This window comes from Penaeus monodon, chromosome 42, assembly GCF_015228065.2.
Source record: "Penaeus monodon isolate SGIC_2016 chromosome 42, NSTDA_Pmon_1, whole genome shotgun sequence".
Classification (NCBI taxonomy): Eukaryota; Metazoa; Arthropoda; class Malacostraca; order Decapoda; family Penaeidae; genus Penaeus; species Penaeus monodon.
Genome location: NC_051427.1, coordinates 7792738 through 7813769, shown reverse-complemented (window position 1 = coordinate 7813769; position 21032 = coordinate 7792738). Strand labels below are relative to the sequence as shown.

The following is a 21032-nucleotide window of genomic DNA, read 5'->3' as shown; positions in this document are numbered from 1 at the left end:
CCCCCCCCCCCCCCCCCCAAAAACCCCCCCCCCCAACCCCCCCACCCCCCCCCCCCGCCCCCCCCCCCCAAACCCCCCCCAACCCCACCCTTACCCCACCCGCCCCACCCCCCCCTACCCTTACCCACCCCCCACCACCCCCCCTTCCCCCTACCCCCCCCCCTTTACCCCCTACCCCTCCCCTTTACCCTCCCCTTACCCTACCCTACCCCTACCCCCCCCCCTACCCACCCCTACCTGTACTCTTATCCCTACCCCTACCCCTACCCTCTCCCCACTAATCCCATCAGCTACACCAGCCACAAACCTCGATCAGCTGAGGTGCACCAGCAGCCAGAAGATTCAGTGTGGACAGCAGCATCCACCCATTGCTGCTCTCCTCACAGCTCTCTATCTCCAAGAACCTCACAATGGCACAAGAAGCTGCTTCCGTTGACTGGTTCGAGGCAGCGTCTGATTCCTACCATCACCTGTAAAAGGGAAAAAAAAAAATATATCGCAGGGGATGACAAAGAACAGGGGGCTCTTTGGGAAAATTGCAAAAGGGTGGCAAAATTCATCTAGAAAAAGGAAAGTATCTAATAATAAGTTAAGGATATCAAAATATAAGGTTATTTTCCCAGATACTTAAAAAAAAAGAAAGGTAAAAAAAAAGAAAAAAAAACAAAACAAAGAAGAAAAAGAAGAAGAAGAAGAAGAAAAAGAAGGAAGAAGAAAAAAAGAAGAAGAAAAAAAGAAAAAGAAAAAAGAAAAGGGAAAAAGAAGAAGAAGAAGAAGAAGAAGAAGAAGAAGAAGGAAGAAAAGAAGAGAAAAGAAGAAGAAGAAAAGAGAAAAAAAAGGGAAAAGAAGAAAAGAAGAAAGAAAAAAAAAAAAAAAAGAAGAAAAAGAAAAAGAAGAGAAAAAAGAAATAATACACACATTTATATATATATATATATATATATAAAATATAGAATATATAGAATATATATATACATACTAATACATACATATACATAAATATACATACTATATAATTACAAAATTTTATACATATATATACATATTATACATCATACATCAATACATAATTATATACATTAAAATACAATATACATTATATACAACATACATACATATACTATATATATAAACATATCAATATATATAATATATATATATATATAATATATATATTTTATATGTATGTATGTATATATGTATATATATGTATATGTATGTATATATATATATTTATGTGTATATATAATATATATAATATATAATTATATTATATAAAATATGCATTATAATATAAAATATATATTATATATATATTTTTATTATATATTATATATATGTTAATATAGATTATAGTATTATATATATATGTATATATGTATATGTATTATATGTATGTATATGTATGTATATGTATGTATATGTAGTATATGTATGTATATGGGATAATATATGTATATATATGTATATATATGTATATATATGTATATATATATTTAATATTTATTTTATATATAATATATATTATATATATATATATATATATATATGAGAAAAAAAAAACAATACAAACTAGATGTTTTGTAATATAAAAATATAATATATATATATAATATAATATAATATATATATTATGTAAGTAATGTATACATATGTATATATATGTTAAAATTGTATATATAATGTATATATATGTATATATATGATAATATAAAATGTATATATATGTATATATTGTATATTTTGTGTATATATGTGTAATATGGATAGTATATATGTGTGTGTATGTAATGTATGATATTTTGTATTATAATGTAAGTATATATATATATATAATTAATATATATATATTATATTATAATATATTATATATAAAAATAATATATATATATATATATATATATATATATATATATATAATCTAAATATATAGATAAATAGACAGATAGATAGTTAGATTATATAGATAGATAGATATAGATATAGATATTGATAGATGTACAGATAAATAGATAGATAGCTAGATAGATAGATATATATATATAATATATATATATATATATATATATATATATATATATATATGTTATATATATTATATGTATTTATATTATGTATATGTATTATATGATGATATGTAGTATATGTATGTATTTTTTATAATATATATTTTTTTTTGTATATATATTATATATATATATATGTCTAAATTTATATATATATAATATAATATATATATTTATAATATATATATATAAAATATATATATAATATAATATATATACTATATATATTATATATAATATGTATATATATATATATATTATTATATATTATATATATTATATTAAAATTTATATATATTATATATATTTAAAATTTTTATATTTATATATTATTAAAATATATAATTAAAAACAAAAATATTAATTTATTAAATTATTATTTAATTATAATTTTTAATTTCACAATAATAATAAAATTCTTTTAAAAATAATAATAATTTAAATTATAATAAAATAAAATAAATAAATTAAAAATAATATAATAAATATAAATTAAATTTTTATTAAAAATATAAAAACAAGATATAAAAAAATAGTTTAAAATAAAAAAAAAATATAGTATAATATAATTTTAAATTTTAAATATAATATAATTAATATAAATATAAAAAAAATAATTTTGAAAAGGTGGGTTTTTTTTAAAAATATTATAAATTTTAAATATATATATAATAAATATTTAAAATTATATAATTTATCTATTAATTTAAAATATAAAATATATAATAATATATAAATATATATATATATTTAAATATATTATAAACTATAAAAATTTTAATATATAATTTTATATAAAATAATATAATATAAATTTATATATTAAAATTAATGTATGTATGTTATATATAAAGTATAGTTGTATTATGTTTATATGTTTTTAAAGTATGTATTATATAATATATGTATATTTTATGTATTTTTTTATAATGTATATATATTTTAAAATTTTTGTAAAATGTATGTTAGGGAGTATATTTATGTATATGTATGTTATGTTTTTATAAAATTTTAAACGATATATATATATATATAGATAAATATATATATAATTATAAATATGTGTGGGATATTTTCTTCTTCTTCTTCTTCTTTTTCTTCTTTTTCTTTTTTTTTCTTCTTCTTTTTTCTTCTTTTCTTCTTTTTCTTTTCTTCTTCTTTTTTTTTTTCTTTCTTTTTCTTTTTCTTTTTCTTCCTTCCCTTTTTCTTTTTCTTCTTCTTCTTCTTCTTTTTCTTTGGTTTTTTTTTCTTTTTCTTTTTTTTTTAAACCCTTTTTTTTCTTTTATTAAATTTTCTGAAGGATAATAAACCCAAAATGACCCATTTTTTGGGAAAATCCCTTTAAATTTTATAAAATTTTATACTTTCCTTGTTTACATAGATAGAAATTTTGACATCCTTCGCATATTCTAAGGAGCATCAGCTGTCTCATTGTCATCCCACTGACTGATATATTATTTTTCTTTTCCCTTTTACAGCAAGTTGATGGTGACGGAAATCAGACGGCGTGCCTCGAACCAGTCAACGGAAGCAGCTTCTTGTGCCATTGTGAGGTTCTTGGAGATAGAGAGCTGTGAGGAGAGGGAGGGGTGGGGATGCTTGCGTCCCCACTGAATCTTTGGTGTGGTGCACTTTAGCTGATCGAGGTTTGTGGCTGGTGTAGCTGATGGGATTAGTGGGGAGAGGGTAGGGGTTTGGGGGAGGGATAAGGTTCCCGGTTTTTTTAGGGTAGGGGGAGGGTAGGGGGAGGGGTAGGGGTAGGGGTAGGGGTAGGGGATTTTTGGGGGGGGAGGTGGGGGGGGGGGGGGGTGGGGGGGGGGGGGGGGGTGGGGGTGGGGGGAGGAGAGGAGTAGGGGTGGAGTAATAGGGGTAGGGGTAAGGTAGGAGTAAAGGGGAGGGGTAAAAGGGGAGGGGAAGGGGAGGGGGAAAGGGGAGGGGTGGGTAGGGTAAGGGGAGGGGTAAGGGGAGGGGGAAGGGGAGGGTTTAAGGGGGAGGGGTAAAGGGGATGGGGGAAGGGTAGGGGTTTAAGGGGAAGGGTAAGGGGGGGGTAAAGGGGAGGGTGAAGGGGAGGGGTAAAAGGGGGGGGGTAGGGTAGGGGGAAGGGTGGGGTAAGGGTAGGGGTAAAAGGGGAAGGGTAAAGGGGAAAAGGGGAGGGGGAAGGGTAGGGGTAAAAATAGGGGTACGGGTAGGGGTAAGGGGAGGGGGAAAGGGGAAGGGGAGGGGTTTGGGTGGGTAGGGTAAATTTTGAGGTAGGGTATGGGGGGTGGGTGAGTGGGAGTGCATTTTTTTAGTGTTTGGTTTTTTGTTTTATCTTTTTTTTTTAATTTTACAACTCAAACTCTTGAATGCATGTGAAGGAACTCTTATTTAAGTTTGGTGGTAGTGGTAGTTGATTTAGTTTTCCATATTTCAAATAGAAAAAACATTTACTGAACCTTATAATTTAGCCTCATTAAAGCTTAGCAGCCGGGTGGCTTGTATTTACAGGACATGGTTTGCCTGGACTGTATTCCAGGTGGCATGTGCATACATGCCATGGTGCGCCAATCCTGTTTTCCAGGGGCATGTATAGTCATGCCATGCGTGCTAGGGGCCCGGGCCACTATGAATACAACCCAAGAGAGGGCTTGCATTTCGGGAAGTCACCGGTCGGCATTAGGTTAAGAAAAATGTGGAATAGAGTTTTAGATAGACTCGTGTAAAAACATTTGGAATTCAAGATGGTGTAATTTTTTAAGAAGATAAAAAAGCATAGAAGGAAGAGAAATGGTGTGAAATGCATAAGGGAAGATAAGAAAATGTAGGATTAAGAGAGAATAGAGGGGAGAAGTAGGTGAAAGTAGTTTAGCAAATGATAGGAGTGATATGTGGACGAGAGATGCAAGAGAAAATTGAAAGGTGCAGTAGTTAGAATTTTGATAATGATATCAATAAAATTGTTATTTTATTATCATTATTATTTAATTACATTTTAGGTGATGACAGCTGCTTCCCTTCCGTCAACACTTGTGAAATGTCTCTATCTCTTCTTTGACCTTCCTGAGTATGAGAGCCCAACGACCAATGCGGCAGATCAGGCGGACAATAATACAACAGATTTTTCTGTCAGTGAGAGAAGGATCTTGTTGCAAAAGGTCTTTGTGCAGGTAGGTCCATGTTGCACATGTCAGTGCTTTGCTTGAATTTTTAAAAATCTTCTTTCCTCTCTCTTTTGTTTCTACATGTGTTTTGCTAATTGTTCTCATCCACAGCTTTTGGTTCGTCTGTGCTCCCATGCAGCCCCAGCAGAGGAACTGGCCAGGAAGGATGACCTAACACTTCTCTTCTCAGCCATCACATCTTGGTGTCCACAGCATAATGCTCTCTGGAGGAAGAGTGCAGCAGAAGTACTCATGACACTCTCTAGACATGGCCTCTCACAACCTGTTGTCAGCTATATACATAGTTAGTAGATGCTGTGATTCTGTTTTATGGAAAGTTTAGGTAACTGCATTGTATGGCATAGTTGTAAAAACAGTGTTAGAATCCCAGACAACATAGAATGTAGGTTTCATTTTTTTTCCAAGACCTTGAAGTAACATATTTTCCTCACCTCCACTTCCCAGACAAAGGATGTGTAGCTCTCTGTGTGGAGAACATGGAGCGAGGACAGGATCTCTCTCCACTAGAGATTGTGGAGATGTTTGTCACGGTCTTTTGCTTTCTGAAAGACTCTTCTGAAGTGTCACAGATTCTCTTGGATGACTTCAGATCCTCGCAGGGCTATGCCTTCCTGGCAGAGTTCCTTCTAAGGTAAACTGACCTCATTATGATAATAATGATAAACAAACACCCAGTTACTATATCTCTGAGAGATATGCATCATGCTGTTGCTTATTATCAGCACATATCCCATCTTTGCAGACTGGAGGCAGACACATCAGATGAGAGCCGAGAAGCCCTACGGAACCTTGTACTGCTTGTGTCATCACTTTCTTATTGTGGTTACATTGAGCTGAAACCATCAACTGCGTCAATTGGCTCTCTCTTCCACATGCCAGGCTTCAGTCTGCCTGTACCCTCAGGGAGAGGTATGGGAACAGTAATTAGTAATTTTGAAAAATCATTAATTTATTAGGCAGTTAGTATAAAGGCATTAGAGTTTTTTTTTGTTTGAGTTGATTAGTGAGAGGACTGTTCTCTTTTATGCATTTGTTATATTAACTTCTTGAATAAATTTTTTCAAGAATCATTTGCCAATTCATTTGATTATTGTTTCCAATATATACGTCCATTCTTCCCGTTTCTCTCTCTCTCTCTCTCTCTCTCTCTCTCTCTCTCTCTCTCTCTCTCTCTCTCTCTCTCTCTCTCTCATTCTCTTTTTCTTTTCCTCTCTTCCCTTTCATCCAATTCCTTAACTCCCCTAGGTGCAAGTGTCAGGAATGTGCAAGCCTTCAACGTCCTTCAGTCAGTGTTTCTACGTGGCACAACCTCTCATCTCTGCTCAGTGGTTTTGGATGCCATCTCTGCTGTTTATCACTCAGACTCTGCAAACTACTTCATTCTTGAGCCCCAGCATACCCTCTCCACTTTTGCTGAGAAGATCCATACAAAGCCCAAAGAAATACAGGTAAGTTTACTTTCTTTTCAATTAGATAAAGGCTTCTAAGTGACTTGTATGTGTAATAAAAATGCCTGTTTATATATTATGTATTTGAAAGGCAGGGGAGGTGGAGATAGACAATGAAATTACTAAATTGATATTCATGTATATGCTAACCATAATTTTTTCAGAAATGAAATTGTGATAGTCACGTTTTCCTTGGTCTCATTTCTCAGGAGAAATACTTCCAGCTGCTGGAATTTGTGGTTTTCCAACTGAACTTTGTGCCATGCAAAGAGCTGATCTCACTATCCATTTTGCTGAAGGCTCAACACACACTCTCCTGTTCCATCACCTGCATGGCCACACTCCTCACCATTCTCAAGTGAGATTTTACCATCATGCTTACAAAACTAACTTAAGCAAAAAATTGAAAGGGATGACTAATATTTTGTCTTTTGTATTATACTAGAAATCTATCTGTTCCAGTCTCCCATTCTAATTTTTTTATTTTTTGCACACAGGCATAATTCCGTTTTCAAAGACGTGTATCGTGAAGTAGGAATGCTGGAAGTGTTTGTGACTTGTCTCACACGTTATCATGAACTGCTCAAGGGAAGAACAGAGGTGGATGAGGAGAAGAAAGGTTTGTCTCTGCTTTTGCAAAAATATGTTACTCTAATTTTAAGGAATTATGAAACCACCTTGTTGCAGTGTATGTAAGCTGTGTTGAACTGATTTCTGATATTTTGTGTTAATTAACAAATTGTCTTATTCAGTGGTCATGTGAGTTTATTTATTTGTTTCTTTATTTTCAAGTGTGTCTTCTATGTATTGTTGTAGAGAAAAGTTGATGAGCATGGAAACAGATTATAGTTAGCATTGTTAAAAGAGAGTGTTCTGAAACCTTTGCAAATTTACAGGTATTGAAGAATTCTATATTGTTTACATTTTCCAATTATACTCCTTCATGTAAAACATTTCTGTGCTACAGAGTAGTGAGCACATTACTACTTTCTCTGACTTGCCCAAAATTGATTTAAAAAATGTAATTTAACAGTATATCTCAGCTTAGTAGTATATGTCAAGCCTTTCTCCCATATATTCATTAGTTAGTCAGGTTCTTTTGCGTAGATAAAAGGAAAACTGCCAACTCAGTTTCTTTTTAATTGTGTAGTAGTTCATTTATTTCTCATTACAGTAAGTATGAAAAGCCTGAAAGAGCTATACTAGTTGAAGCATTTGGTTTATTCTCTTTTTGACATTAGAAGTGTGGAATACATTTTTTATGATTTGCACTTGATTACTATTTCATGATTTTCCTTGTTGAATTCATCAAGTTTGTCCTGATAACAGTTTTGACTATATGGTGAATTTACAGAAAATTAATTTTTTAAGTGGCATTTGTGCTACATGCTCTTCAGAAGTAGTTTTTCAGATTCTTTTTATATATTTAGTTGGAAGGGTAACTAATTTTATACATGCCAACCCATATTTTCTCTACTTCGAAAACTTGTTTGAATCTACCATTACTTTGAGTGGATAAATGGAATTATATTTGTGAGATGTTCCTATTCTCATATTTGTTTGTAGAGTGGCCTTCTTGTTACTGTGTTGGGACCACTGTTTTGATTTTTTCTTATTACATGCTCAAGTAAATAGATTGGAAGACTGATCTGACTTTCTTGATTGAAAATATTATTGAACAGTATAAGGAATTAAAAGAAATTTACCAACTCTTTCAGTTCAAAAGTATTATTTTAAGTTTAGATTGCCAGGTGGTTGTTGACAGTTTTGGAAAGGAAACCCGTCACATGCACAGTAGTAGTGATCTTAGAATTTTCAGTCAGCATGAGAAAGAAAAATCATTAGCCACAGGATATGGGGAGAATGCTGGCAAAAATATTGAGTCATTGAAGAGATTAACCTCCTAACCTAAATTTCTTAATTGCAACTTCAGCAGAAGGATTGACTCCAGAGGAACGTCTAGGGTTCCTAGTGATGGAAGCACTCACACACCTCTTGGCGTCCAACAGCCAGAACGCAGCAGTTTTCAGGGAGTCAGGCGGTGCCAAGTGTGCAGTTGCGCTAGTGCCCCACCTTGAATGTCGGCACCAAGCATTGGGTAAATGATTGATTTGTAGCTGTGACTTTCCTTGTTTGTGTTTAGTACATTTGAAACAATTCTGTCAAAGATATTAAATAATGTTCTAGATAGTGAGAGGTATTAATTTTATGTTTATTGATTCCCTCTTCTGCATTTTTAGTGATCCTTTAATTTTTTCTATTTGGTACATTTGTATTGGTTCAGTTTAATATTTTGTTTCATTTATTATTATTTTCTTGATTGGCAGGTGTCATGCAACAGCTGATCCTCGCTAGTGGCAGTGATGATGACATGGGTTCATTACTAGGCCTCCTGCACTCTGCTGCTCCGACAGAACTTCAGCTAAAGACTGATATTCTCAAGGTAGATATTTTTAGTTCACTATAATTTGTAGCAGTATGTGTATTTTGTATAGTGTCACACATGGAATAGATTGTCTTCATTTCCCCCCTTGTTTTTTTTTTACCATTACTTACATTTAAATTTTTAACAATTGTAAATTCTTAACAATTGTCCCAATCTCTTCCCCCCCAGTCGCTTCTAGTCTGCCTTAAAGAATCTCACCGCACGAGAACTGTATTCCGTAAAGTTGGGGGATTTGTCTATGTTATGAGTGCCCTTGTAAGTTTGGAAGGAAGCCTAGGAGACATCACACCTCCTGCCTGGAATGGAGTGCCATCAAGACAGATCCTCACACTCTTGTTAAATGTGTTCAACACACTCACAACCGCCATGAGATATGAACCGGCCAATGCAAAGTTTTTTCATCAGGAGGTATGTGATACTTTAATCCATATATTTATCTATATTTGTCTGTCTCTCTGTCTCTCTGTCTCTCTCTGTCTGTCTCTCTCTTTCTGTCTCTGTCTCTGTCTCTTTGTCTCTTTGTTTCTGTCTCTGTCTCTGTCTCTCTGTCTCTCTGTCTCTCTGTCTCTCTGTCTTTATCTTTATCTTTGTCTTTGTCTTTGTCCTTGTCCTTGTCCTTGTCCTTGTCCTTGTCCTTGTCCTTGTCCTTGTGTCTGTGTCTGTGTCTGTGTCTGTGTCTGTCTGTCTGTCTGTCTGTCTGTCTGTCTGTCTGTCTGTCTGTCTGTCTGTCTGTCTGTCTGTCTGTCTGTCTGTCTGTCTCTCTCTCTCTCTCTCTCTCTCTCTCTCTCTCTGCCTAACAACCTACCTACCTACCCACCCACCCACCTACCCACCCACCCACCTACCAACCCACCCACCCACCCACCCACCCACCCACCCACCCACCACCACCCACCCACCCATCCATCTACTTACCCACCCACCCACCCACCCATCTACTCACCTACCCATCCATCTACTTACCCACCCACCCACCTACTTACCCACCCACCCACCTATGTACCCACCCACCCACCTACTTACCCACCACCCACCTACTTACCCACCACCCACCTACTTACCCACCCACCCACCTACTTACCCACCACCCACCTACTTACCCACCCACCCACCTACTTACCCACCCACCCACCTACCCACCCACCTCACCCACCCACCCACCCACCCACCCACCCACCCACCCACCCACCCACCCACCCACCCACCCACCCACCCACCCTATCTCTCTCCTTCCCTCCCTCCCTCCCGCCCCCCCTCCCTCCCTCCTCCCTCTCCTCCCCTTCATCCCTCTCCCCTCCCCTTCCTCCCTCCTTCCCCTCCTCCTTCCTCCCTCTCTCCCTCCCCTCACCTCCCTCCCTCCTCCCTCCCTCCGTCCCTCCCTCCCTCCCTACCTCCCTACCTCCCTACCTCCTACCTATGTACTTACCTTCCTACCTACTTACCTACCAAGTTTCTGGTTGTAGAAATCTGAATGTTAAGTAAAATGCTTATCCAACTGCCTCTGATGAAAAACAACCTTTCTCTACCAGATTTGTTACACCAGTTTCTGCGACACCCTGCGCCTGCTGGGTTGCTTCATGACTGAGACGACATTGCAGGACACCAAGGAAGGGTTGACAGAGGACCAGCCTTCAGAAGCTGTGGTTGCCAAAGACTGCTCCTCAGATGGGGTTGATCTGACCACCTTCCATACCATCTTCACCACACCCATACTAGAATATATGTGAGTCCTGATTTCTGGAGGTTATGCTGTTAGGTTATGCTGTTATGGCTGCAGGAACTTCTGATTTGTTTGGTTGTGGGTATTTCTCTTCGTGTGCTTACACTTTAAATTCTGGGTGGCTCCTTGGAGTTTGAAAATCGGCTAGCTGACAGTCATGATACCATGTAGCAGGTCCAGCTTCAGATTTACTTTTTTATTGATTGATTAAAAAAGAAGAAGAAGAAAAAAAGCATTCACTTGTGAAGGGTACTAGAAGTAAAGACAGATCTTATGAAAATGATTACTTATTTTACTCACATGATCTTTCCCATCAATAGTCTTCTGGCTCCAATCCAACAGGCCACCTCCTGAGATTCCTGTATCCCTGGTGCGTGTGGTGCAAATCTTACAGTTGATGTACCACATGGCACTGGATGCCTTTGACAAGCCCTCTGTCCCAACCTTCACACCTCCTGTCACATCAACATCTGGGGGTGATGTAAGTGTGGATTGCTTTAGGAACCTTTTCCAATTTGATATTTTCTGAATAGGGCTCATGTGTTTCTTGTGATTTGTGGATTTGATTTGTGTTTTGCTTAGATTTCCTTTTATGTGCCTTTTAAAAATAAGGAGGATGGTTTGTGTTTTTGGGATTTTCAGTGATTTCTGTAAAAGAAGAATGTGCAGCTGTGAAAATGATTATATAATCCTGGTCATCTACTACATTACAGAACAAAGTCACGGATATATCCCCGAGTAATAAGCGACCTGTTGGAGGACTCAACCTTGGTCCCACTCCAGCTGAGCCAGTCATCGTACATGCTGGAGTGCTCACCGCCTTATTGCGTCTCCTGCCCTCCATACAGCACCCATCACATCCCAGGCTAGCATGCATGCTTCAGCTCTACACTGCACATCTTATCAAAGTAAGTATGGACCATTTTTTCTGTCCATATATGTGTACATATATAGGGGTCTTTTGTTTATTCTTTTTCTTCTAGTGATCTGTAAATCTGTTGTCTCTTGTTAAATCCCTTTTATTGTGCTAATTTGTGTCTCTTCATTTGCAGTCCTTAGTCCGCACAGAACGAAACCAGCAACTGATGTGTGAAGCTGGTTTGACGGGTGACCTCTTAGGCAAATGTTCAGTGGCTCTTGTCAGTGAGAAGCATGCCTTACATTCACCACTGCAGTACATCTTTGAACGGCTTGCTGCCCAGGCCATACACCCAAGAGACTTGAGGTAAGATGAACTTTATATTAATAAGATGGATTTTACCCAGTGCCACTGGACTGGTTAAAATGCCAAAAAGTATAAACTCCATGACATGTGTAAAGATGGTAGTCTGCCACATGAGGCAGCTTGTCATGATTATGATTGAAAAGCTTAGCTTATGTTTTGCTAAATTCCCAAAGGCATCAGATTGAACTGACATATGAGCATGATACATGGTCCTTGAGAGATGCATTCGATACATATGTTCACGGAGCAAGTGAGAGATGCTCTTGCTAGAATTGGAAACTGGTAGAGCTATATGGATTTACATAAAATTTTATATTTGTATAGACTTGATATTGTGTAAGATATGCAGAAATGGTGCTGTCTATATATGTGAATTTTATATTTGTAATAAATTTTCAGATATATACATAGGTAAATGTACTCAGTTATAGAAAAATCATCTTATCCTTATGTATTTTTGTGTGGTTTCTAGGATCTTCTTAAGACTTGGTTATCCTTTGAACTGCCAGAACTTGGATGAAATAGACATTAGCAGGGGGCAGTCACCAAGCAATGGCCCAGTTCCTCTTACACGGATAAAAACAATTGTGTCGATGACAACACCCAGGGACTTTAGGTAAAGTATTTTTATCATTTTGTTGATAGACAACTTGTTTACACTCCTTTTAGGGTATTTTGCTTTCTTTGTTGTAAGTAACACAAAGTGGCATATGTGAAATGGTTCATCATATTTTTCTCTTCATATGATTTCATCTATGATATATATATATGTATTATATTATATATATATATATATATATATATATATATATATATATATATATATATATATATATATATATATATATATATATATATATATATATAAAAGTGACCTGTATTAAATGTGTTTCATGATCATTTTGAAAACAGAGTAAGATCAGATCCATGTAGACTGATATTAATGGGAAGGTAGTCCCTTTTTGAAATTGATATACTGAACTAACAGATTATACTTTCGTCTTACAGAGTAGGAACGTTGGTGTATCCTTCCTTTGTGGAGTTTGACATGAGTGCAGAAGGCTTTGGCTGTCTGTTCCTTCCCTCCATTGCGCCACAGAGTGCTGGGGGTGGATCGGTGGTAGGGTCAGCCCTCTCTTCCACAGAGCCCAACGTCATCGGTGGCATTGGAACAGGTACATTGGTTTATGTGTGGGAGGGTGAAGTTCAGTTGCAGTATTGAAGCTTAATAAAAAGTATAAGTGTTATTGAGACAAGATACAAGCTGCATTGGGGTATGTGGTTGAAATGGAAATAGATATCAAGATAGATGATTTATTACATTTATTCTTAGTGGATGTTAGTCTTACCTGGAATTTAGGAATCCATTAATTTTTCTAGAGTGCTAAATTTGCATTAGTTTTTTAAAAGATATATCCACTTCAATTTCAAGATGGTTGTACTTACACCGAAAATTCATATGGATAACCTTGAAAAGTGTAAACTAAAACTGATGTACTTAAACATATAAAAGTTTTGAGAGGTTACTGATAATTGAAACAGGAGTATTGTTTTATCAAGACTTAGTTTTCCCTTCTTCATTTATTTTCAGGGGATCGAATCTTCCCACCTCAGACTGGCCTCACATACAGCACCTGGGTGTGTGTTGAGAAATACAGTGACCCCCGGACAGATCCACACTGTGTGCGAGTGTTGACCCTTGCCCGACATGTCCCAGGCCGTGACCACCACTTGGTGTGCCTATCAATTGTCATTTCAGCAAGAGACAAAGCTCTGATTGTGTCCACACACGAGACTAATTTACCACAGCCTGGACAAGGTGAGTTTCTTTCAAGCTTTGTTATGGTATCTGGTTTCACATACAGTTATTCTTTTCTATTAGAAGATGAAAATAAAACTTGCTTAATGATATTGTTGATATTTAACCCATATCTGCTGGGCCATGCCAATAGCTATCATAACAAACTGACTCATCACGCCGGGTACGGCTATAGGCATTGCTGTGCACTAGAGTGCATCAAGCGGAAATTTCTGCTACATGTAGCGGACTCCCAGGCGAAATGGCAGGATGGTTATCAGAAGTCACCTGAGTCAGTGATGCCGAGAGATTTCTGATACCATCATAGAGGGGTTAATTTTATTCAGCCACTAATTGTATTAATTCAAGATTAGTAATTAGTTAATCATCTTGTTTAGTAGTAATATAAGTATGAATCTGTTCTTTGCAGCTGTCAAAGAATGGGAGCCAGAGATGGTAGGTGACTTTGGCTGCCGAGTGTGGTGCCCAGACTTGTTGACAGAGGGTCAGTGGCACCACCTGGCTGTCTCCCTGAGCCGCTCTGTACTCAAGAACTCCTCCCTCTGCATCTACATTGATGGGCAATTGGTGACACAGAAGAAATTGCACTACATCCTACAAAACCCAGGGGGAGGAGCAGCCAACCTCACTATTGCCTCTTCAGTGTATGCATACATTGGCACACCACCTGCTTACAGGCGGCACTCCAAGTTGGTTTGGAAGCAGGGTACATGTCATTTGGTGGAGGATGTCCTTCAGCCACAGATGGTAATGCACCTCCATCAGTTGGGCCCACACTACACTGGCAGTCTCCAAGCTGCACAGATCCCAGGTGAGGTGCAGCTACTGGGTTTGTACAGCTCTTTGAATAGTAACTTAGATATGGAATTGGTGGTCATTTTTTTCTTTATTAAAGCAATGGTTACTCTTTTCACATTATATTAACTACCCTGTGACACAAAATTCTTGTCCCACAATCATTTTGAATACCTTAGGTATCCATTTAATCCCTTGGTGACTAAAAGGATATTAGCCATCTCAAGATTTACAAGTGGATAATAAAGAAAAGGAGAGCAGCGATTATCAGGTGTCCAGAAGGCTTAACCATATTTTTGCTTCTTTCTTGATCAGCATCAGGTGAGAACCAAACACCACAGACCCTGTCTGTGGTCCCTGAGGAGAAAGTCATATTTGGTCTCAATGCTTCGACTCTCTCACATCTCACTCTCAACAAGATTCGCAAGATGTACTCCAAAGTAGACAACAAAGCAATTGCCAAACAGGTGATAATACATTAATTTGCTTTTGTGATAGATTAAATGGAGATTGTTTTAGGGTTTTGATCTGGTACATCTGCAGATCAAGTTACCTATCTGTATATTTACCTGTCAGTCAGTCAGTCAGTTGGTCAGTCAGTAACAGAGACAACAACAGATACATGCACTCAAAGTTAGTGTAAGCAGAATAATAATTAGATGAATTGATAGATACAAAATATATAAGTGGCTGGTGGTGAGGGATGGATAATTGAAGAGATGTAGAGATGAACAAGTTAGGAGGAGGATAGCTATATTAAATAATTGTTAGGTTGAAAGATTGATTGGTTGATAGTAGTTTGTATTATATATTGATTAACATAAATATAATGATGTAAATAGGTAATTGTCCTATATCTGTTAAGGTAGATTTTATTCATGGTTGTCTCATAACCCCCTCACCTCCCTCAGCTGGGTATGTCATCGCACGAGAATGCCACCCCAATCCGAGTCCTCCATAACTCTGCAGGACACCTGAGTGGCCCATCGAGGTCCCTAGGAGGTGTTGTAATCGGCTACTTGGGTGTTCGTGTGTTCTGTCCTAGGCCTGTGGCAGCCATGCTTGATAATGTTGGGGGTTGTTCTGTCCTTCTTGGTGAGTCAGGGTCCTTCTTATATAGTGCTGATATATTGTTTTTGTTTTTTTGTACTTATTTTTTGTAATTCTGTACAAATGATCATCTTATTTTTACCCTTCTTTTTTTATAGAACATTGAATGGAAAATAATTTTGACAGCAAATCAACAAAACCCTTGCAATACATAACATGGTAAAGGAAAATTACAAAGATTATATATGATCTGGATTACTAAAATTTTGGTGCCCCTTCCCTCACTGCCATGAGGATGTTGAGGCATAATTCTGTTGTTATTTATTTTTCTTACAGTTTCAGAGAAGATAGATTGAAAAGACTACATATAGTCATGTGATTGCTGCCTATGATATTTAGCAGAAAGCAGGTTCTAGCTGGTAGAAAATGATTGAATGAATTTAACATTACCTTTTATTATTCTATAACCTAAGCTACGTTTTTAAGGTTTGGTTGCCATGTCGAAGGATGTGGAATCACTTTATGCATCAGTGAAGGCCCTTTCGTGTGTCATCAAAACGAGCAAGACAGGTATGTGATAGATTTTCTTTGGTTATTTTTTTTTCCAAATTATGTTTTAACTCCATTCAGATAGTAATACATATTATTTAGAGACAACTGTTAAAACTAATATTTTAAAATACTATACAGATCATTGATAAATTCATAAAAAAAAAAAAAAATTACCATAGCCTTTAAGAAATAATAAAGAGAGACAAATCACAAAGTCATCCACAAATGTCAACAAGAAAGAGAAAACAAAGAAGGCACTACCTATTTTCCTCAATTTTTTTTTTTTTTTTTGCTTTCCTCTCACAGCACAAATGGAGATGAATCAGAGCCTGGGCTACCAGACACTTGCCCTCCTCCTCCGCAAGAAGAAGTCGCTCCTCAACTCCCACATTCTCCACCTCTGCATGTCATTGGCTGGGTCAGGCGAGGCTAGGGAGTCGTCAGCTATTCCAAGCACGCCTGCCTTCAGTGACCTACTCTGTGACCTGGAGGTGAGGACCAGGGAAAGGGCAAAGAGAGTGGGGAGGTTTGGGAAAAGGATAAAGATTGGGGGAAGGGGAGAGGAATGGAGAAGAGAAAGGGAGGAAATTTAACTAGACACACACACACACACACACACACACACACACACACACACACACACACACACACACACACACACACACACACACACACACACACACACACACACACACACACACACACACACATATTTACATCGACATCTTCTACTTCTACTTCTACTTTGATACATCTATATCTACATCTACATGTACTTCTATTTTGATATCTACACCTACATCTACATCTACATTTACACACCACACATATCACAACTCACCCTACCACAGTCACACCCACATCCCACCACACATCTACCCACACACATTCACACCCCCACACATGCACATCACACCAATCCATCTCCACTCACATTCCACATCCACATCCACTCCACACATCGACCATACACATCAATCCACTCACATGTCCACATCCATACCTACACAGCTCCACTCACATCCACATCCACATCCGCCTACCACACATTCTGCCATCCATATAACCACCCACAAACCCACACCCATCCATCCACACATTTACCAATATCACCCACACCCCCATAATCCAATAATTCATCCCCCCATATCCTATAAATTTCTTGCCTCCACAGTTAGACGCAGTTATGGCTTTTGTTTGTATTTATTTTATTGCTCTTCTCATGCATTTTTAAGTTTTTGTTTTGCAGTCCAATTGTTCCTGAATGGTCCTTTTTGCTTCCTCATTTTTTTTTCTTATCTTCCGTGTAGTCTTTATCATGTGTCCCTCTGTTCTGCTCCCTTGTTGTCTTATCTTGTCCTGCTGTTCCACATCTGTAATCTTACTATGTGTCTCTTCCACTTCCTTCTTATCTTATTGTTCCTCATGTCCACATCCTTATTATCAATTGTATGTCTAATCCAGTACATTGATATTATATTATATGTCTAATTTAGTTCTTTGTTATTTGATTTTATGTCTGATCCACTTCCAAACTATCTTAATGTATCTCAACTGCTTTAGTTATTAACTTGAAATATAGTCAGATCAGGAAAGAAAGGTTGACTAGAGCCATGTATTTGCTCGAGAAGAGTATTTGGAGATGCAGGTACCAAGCCACATGTCTTTAGGGCTCTGGTAGCAAAACTTAAGACTCTGTTCAGTGCCTTAGAATTCTGTTATGATGCCTATTGCAACAAGTTTATGTATTGGACTTGTTACTCATACAATCCAGGGCTGCCAACTCAGGCTAATTGACATTTAGTACCTGCTCATCAGATTGTTTTTTCTAGAAACAACCCTGGGTGAAGGAGGCCTGTGGGATGACTAAGAAAGTTGTGAAGAAGTAGAGATCGGGTATGGACCTCTACTTATTGTCTTATTGTCCCTCTCGTCTTCTTTCCAGGTGTGGGCAGATGCACCAGGTGACTTACTTCGCACTCTCCTGGAGCATTTGGTGGAGTTGGCCAGGGAATCTGGGGAGAGGCAGCATAATGTACGCAAAATGAGGTTGGTATTTTGGTTCGGCATTGTTGTGAGCTTTGTTGTTTGGGAACTATCAAATGGAGTATTGTTAGATTCTTTCCAGGGACTTTTCTAGATATTATTGCTATAATTTTTAATTGTTTAATTTTTTCATATATAGAGATTGAGTTTGGTATGAATTAAATTAACAAGAGTAACAAATCTGGAAGACTTAAATGGAAGTCAAATTGAGTAAAAAAAAATATATGAGAAATTTGTAGACTTTCAGTAAACTGATTATACTTAAAGCAAGTGTTGAAGCTTTGCAGCATATTATGTACCTTTCATGAATTTGAATTTGTAATAGGGACAAGAGATTACCATAGGTAATATGTAATAAGTACAAGAGATTGTCATAGATTACATTTGGTATTGACAGTAGGATATTACAAAGAGATGTATCTTCCAGACAACTGCGCTTGGTACCACGGCTGTTGCACCTGCTTTGGGAACAATCGCAGGGCAAAGAAGTGGCCTCATCATCCCCGTCAAATAACTCATCATCTTCTAATAATTCGTCATCTTTTAATCATCACTCAAACGTAAACACAGCCAGTATATGTGCCAGTACGCCCGTCATATTCACACTGCTCACAACGTTGCTTGCCAACAACCCACGTCCCCAAGATCTGTTAAGGTTTGTTATAAGAACTAGGATTTGGCAGTTGATAAGCTAATGCTTAAAGGTTTTGGTTAATGCAGAAAAGGAGCTGCAGATCATTTATGTGGTTAATCACCCATTTGATTCTATGTATTTCCTTGCAGTTTTGGTCAGTTTATTGTGTCGACGCTTCCCATCTTGAGCATATCAGAGAAACACATCAACCTGAAAAATGCAGAGGAAAAAGGGTTTGAAAACGGAGATAGCTCAAGCCTCTCAATGCGAAATATTCTGCTGAGGAACAAGTGTCTAGAGATTGTGCACACACTCATGTACAATTCCAACAAAAATACAATACATCTAGGGTGAGTATTGGTTTTGTTGTGGGAGTAGGAATCATTTTAGGTGATCAGTTAGTTGTATATGCTATTTAAAATCTGTTACAAATTTTGATTTTGAATATTGGTTTAACTTTTTCTTTGATAGTCTCAAAAAATATATATTTTTGTATTTTATTTTAGTGTTGTAGTATTTTAGTTTGTGTTGAGACCTAATGTAGAGAGTTTTTATTCCACAATAAACGTACTGAATGAATAGATTATATGTTATACTTATGATGGGAAGAATAAGAGTGTGTATTCCTTTGTTCTATTTTGTGTGTGTTGAGGGGGGGCACAATTGAAGATTCTTTCTGTCAAGTGCAGTAAAGGAGGACAAACTGAGCTTGCATTTCTCATCTTCCAGGTTCTGTGAAGAGGTAGTGAAAGTCCTGGGCCTGGATTGGGTCTTGCTCTTTGCCCAAGGACATTTACATCCTTCCACGGTACTCATTGCATTGCGCATGTTAGTGGCACTGCTCTCTAATGCTGGGATTCTTCAGAAATTCAGGGATGCGTCTCACAATGGGGGTTGGATGACAGATGCGCAGCAGGTCACCTCAAATAAGTACGGTCAGGTCCTTGGTAAGTTGAGCATCCAACATGGATTTCAGTTGGTAGAATTATGAAATGATTTGGTGATTATTTATGTACAAGGAGACAGCAAAGACACGTTTGTGTTTTTGAGAGAAAATATGCTGCTCAAGATTAACATGGGTTACTTTAGTCGCATGTGCTGATGATATAGATGTTGAATAAAATTTGCTTCAAATGACATCACTGATAATTGATATACATGTAGGTATTATACTTATGTAATAATCATCCAATAAAAAGTTTTTTTTTGTCTGCATGCAAGTTTATATCTGTGAAAATGTAAAAAAAAAAACAAAAACAAAAAAACTAGGGAGGGCAAGTGAGGACAAGCAGAGTGAGGTCTCAGCAGATTTGTCACAACCACCTTAATAATATTCCATCATCATAATTGCAGTCTAGTTTTGTGGAAAGATAATTAATATAAGTAAAAGTATTGATGATTAACCCAATGGTTCTAGAAAAATGTAGTGTTCACAGTAGTATTGCTTTGTGGAATGTCTTTACACATAGATGGCTCCACAAGTGCTTAGCCACCAAGTTATCAATTAGTAGACCTTGTAACCTCACCTGATTTCACCTTTCTGTGAATTTTTGGGATTTTTAAAATGATGTTATCAGTATTGATGCTGATATTATTATTATAGACATTATAATTGACATTACTAATAACAATAAAATGTAATAGAAAGTATTTCTAAACATCAATATTTATAGTCAGAGTATGAACCTGTACTTTGTATGTGCAAGACCTTGCAAATGAATTAGTCTGTGCACTTGAAACCAGTTGGTGTAATGAAGGATTTATATCTTCAGGGATTTGTTAGGGAGAAAATGCTTATGTGACTATGTTTTTAGTGACTCAAGATTCTTTGGACTAATTGCTCCTAATATTTAGATTTCCATAGGGTACCTCTCTCTTCTCTGTATTCCATTTTATAATTTTTTTCTTACCATGCTTGACATATCCATTCCACCATGGTCCCTTCTTTCTGTTAACAAAATTTGTTTTACAGGCTACTCTGTGGGTTCGGTGGTGAGGTCTCTTAGTGAAATCAGGGAAGAAGCCTGGCACATGCCTGGCTTTCAGCTCATCACGTGGCTTGTTCCACAG

At 36.9% G+C, this 21032-nt stretch overlaps 1 protein-coding gene across 1 annotated transcript in view; it reads left to right on the top strand.

Annotated features, from left to right (window-relative positions):
• Nucleotides 1-3701: 3701 nt before the first annotated feature.
• LOC119599035 (WD repeat and FYVE domain-containing protein 3-like) overlaps nucleotides 3702-21032 on the top strand; it is a gene marked incomplete at its 5' end in the record, with an annotated part of 52577 nt that continues 35246 nt past the window's right edge. The window contains 28 exon segments of the mRNA XM_037948783.1: nucleotides 3702-3712; nucleotides 5042-5212; nucleotides 5318-5510; nucleotides 5672-5858; nucleotides 5970-6136; nucleotides 6473-6675; nucleotides 6885-7033; nucleotides 7173-7294; nucleotides 8609-8773; nucleotides 9003-9118; nucleotides 9290-9529; nucleotides 10651-10844; nucleotides 11184-11322; nucleotides 11555-11749; nucleotides 11894-12066; nucleotides 12539-12682; nucleotides 13075-13241; nucleotides 13658-13885; nucleotides 14295-14696; nucleotides 14996-15147; nucleotides 15592-15775; nucleotides 16217-16300; nucleotides 16589-16773; nucleotides 18228-18331; nucleotides 18756-18983; nucleotides 19112-19312; nucleotides 19692-19909; nucleotides 20935-21032. The exon segment at nucleotides 20935-21032 is cut by the window's right edge and continues 84 nt beyond it. Coding sequence (XP_037804711.1) covers nucleotides 3702-3712; nucleotides 5042-5212; nucleotides 5318-5510; nucleotides 5672-5858; nucleotides 5970-6136; nucleotides 6473-6675; nucleotides 6885-7033; nucleotides 7173-7294; nucleotides 8609-8773; nucleotides 9003-9118; nucleotides 9290-9529; nucleotides 10651-10844; nucleotides 11184-11322; nucleotides 11555-11749; nucleotides 11894-12066; nucleotides 12539-12682; nucleotides 13075-13241; nucleotides 13658-13885; nucleotides 14295-14696; nucleotides 14996-15147; nucleotides 15592-15775; nucleotides 16217-16300; nucleotides 16589-16773; nucleotides 18228-18331; nucleotides 18756-18983; nucleotides 19112-19312; nucleotides 19692-19909; nucleotides 20935-21032 — 4820 coding nt within the window.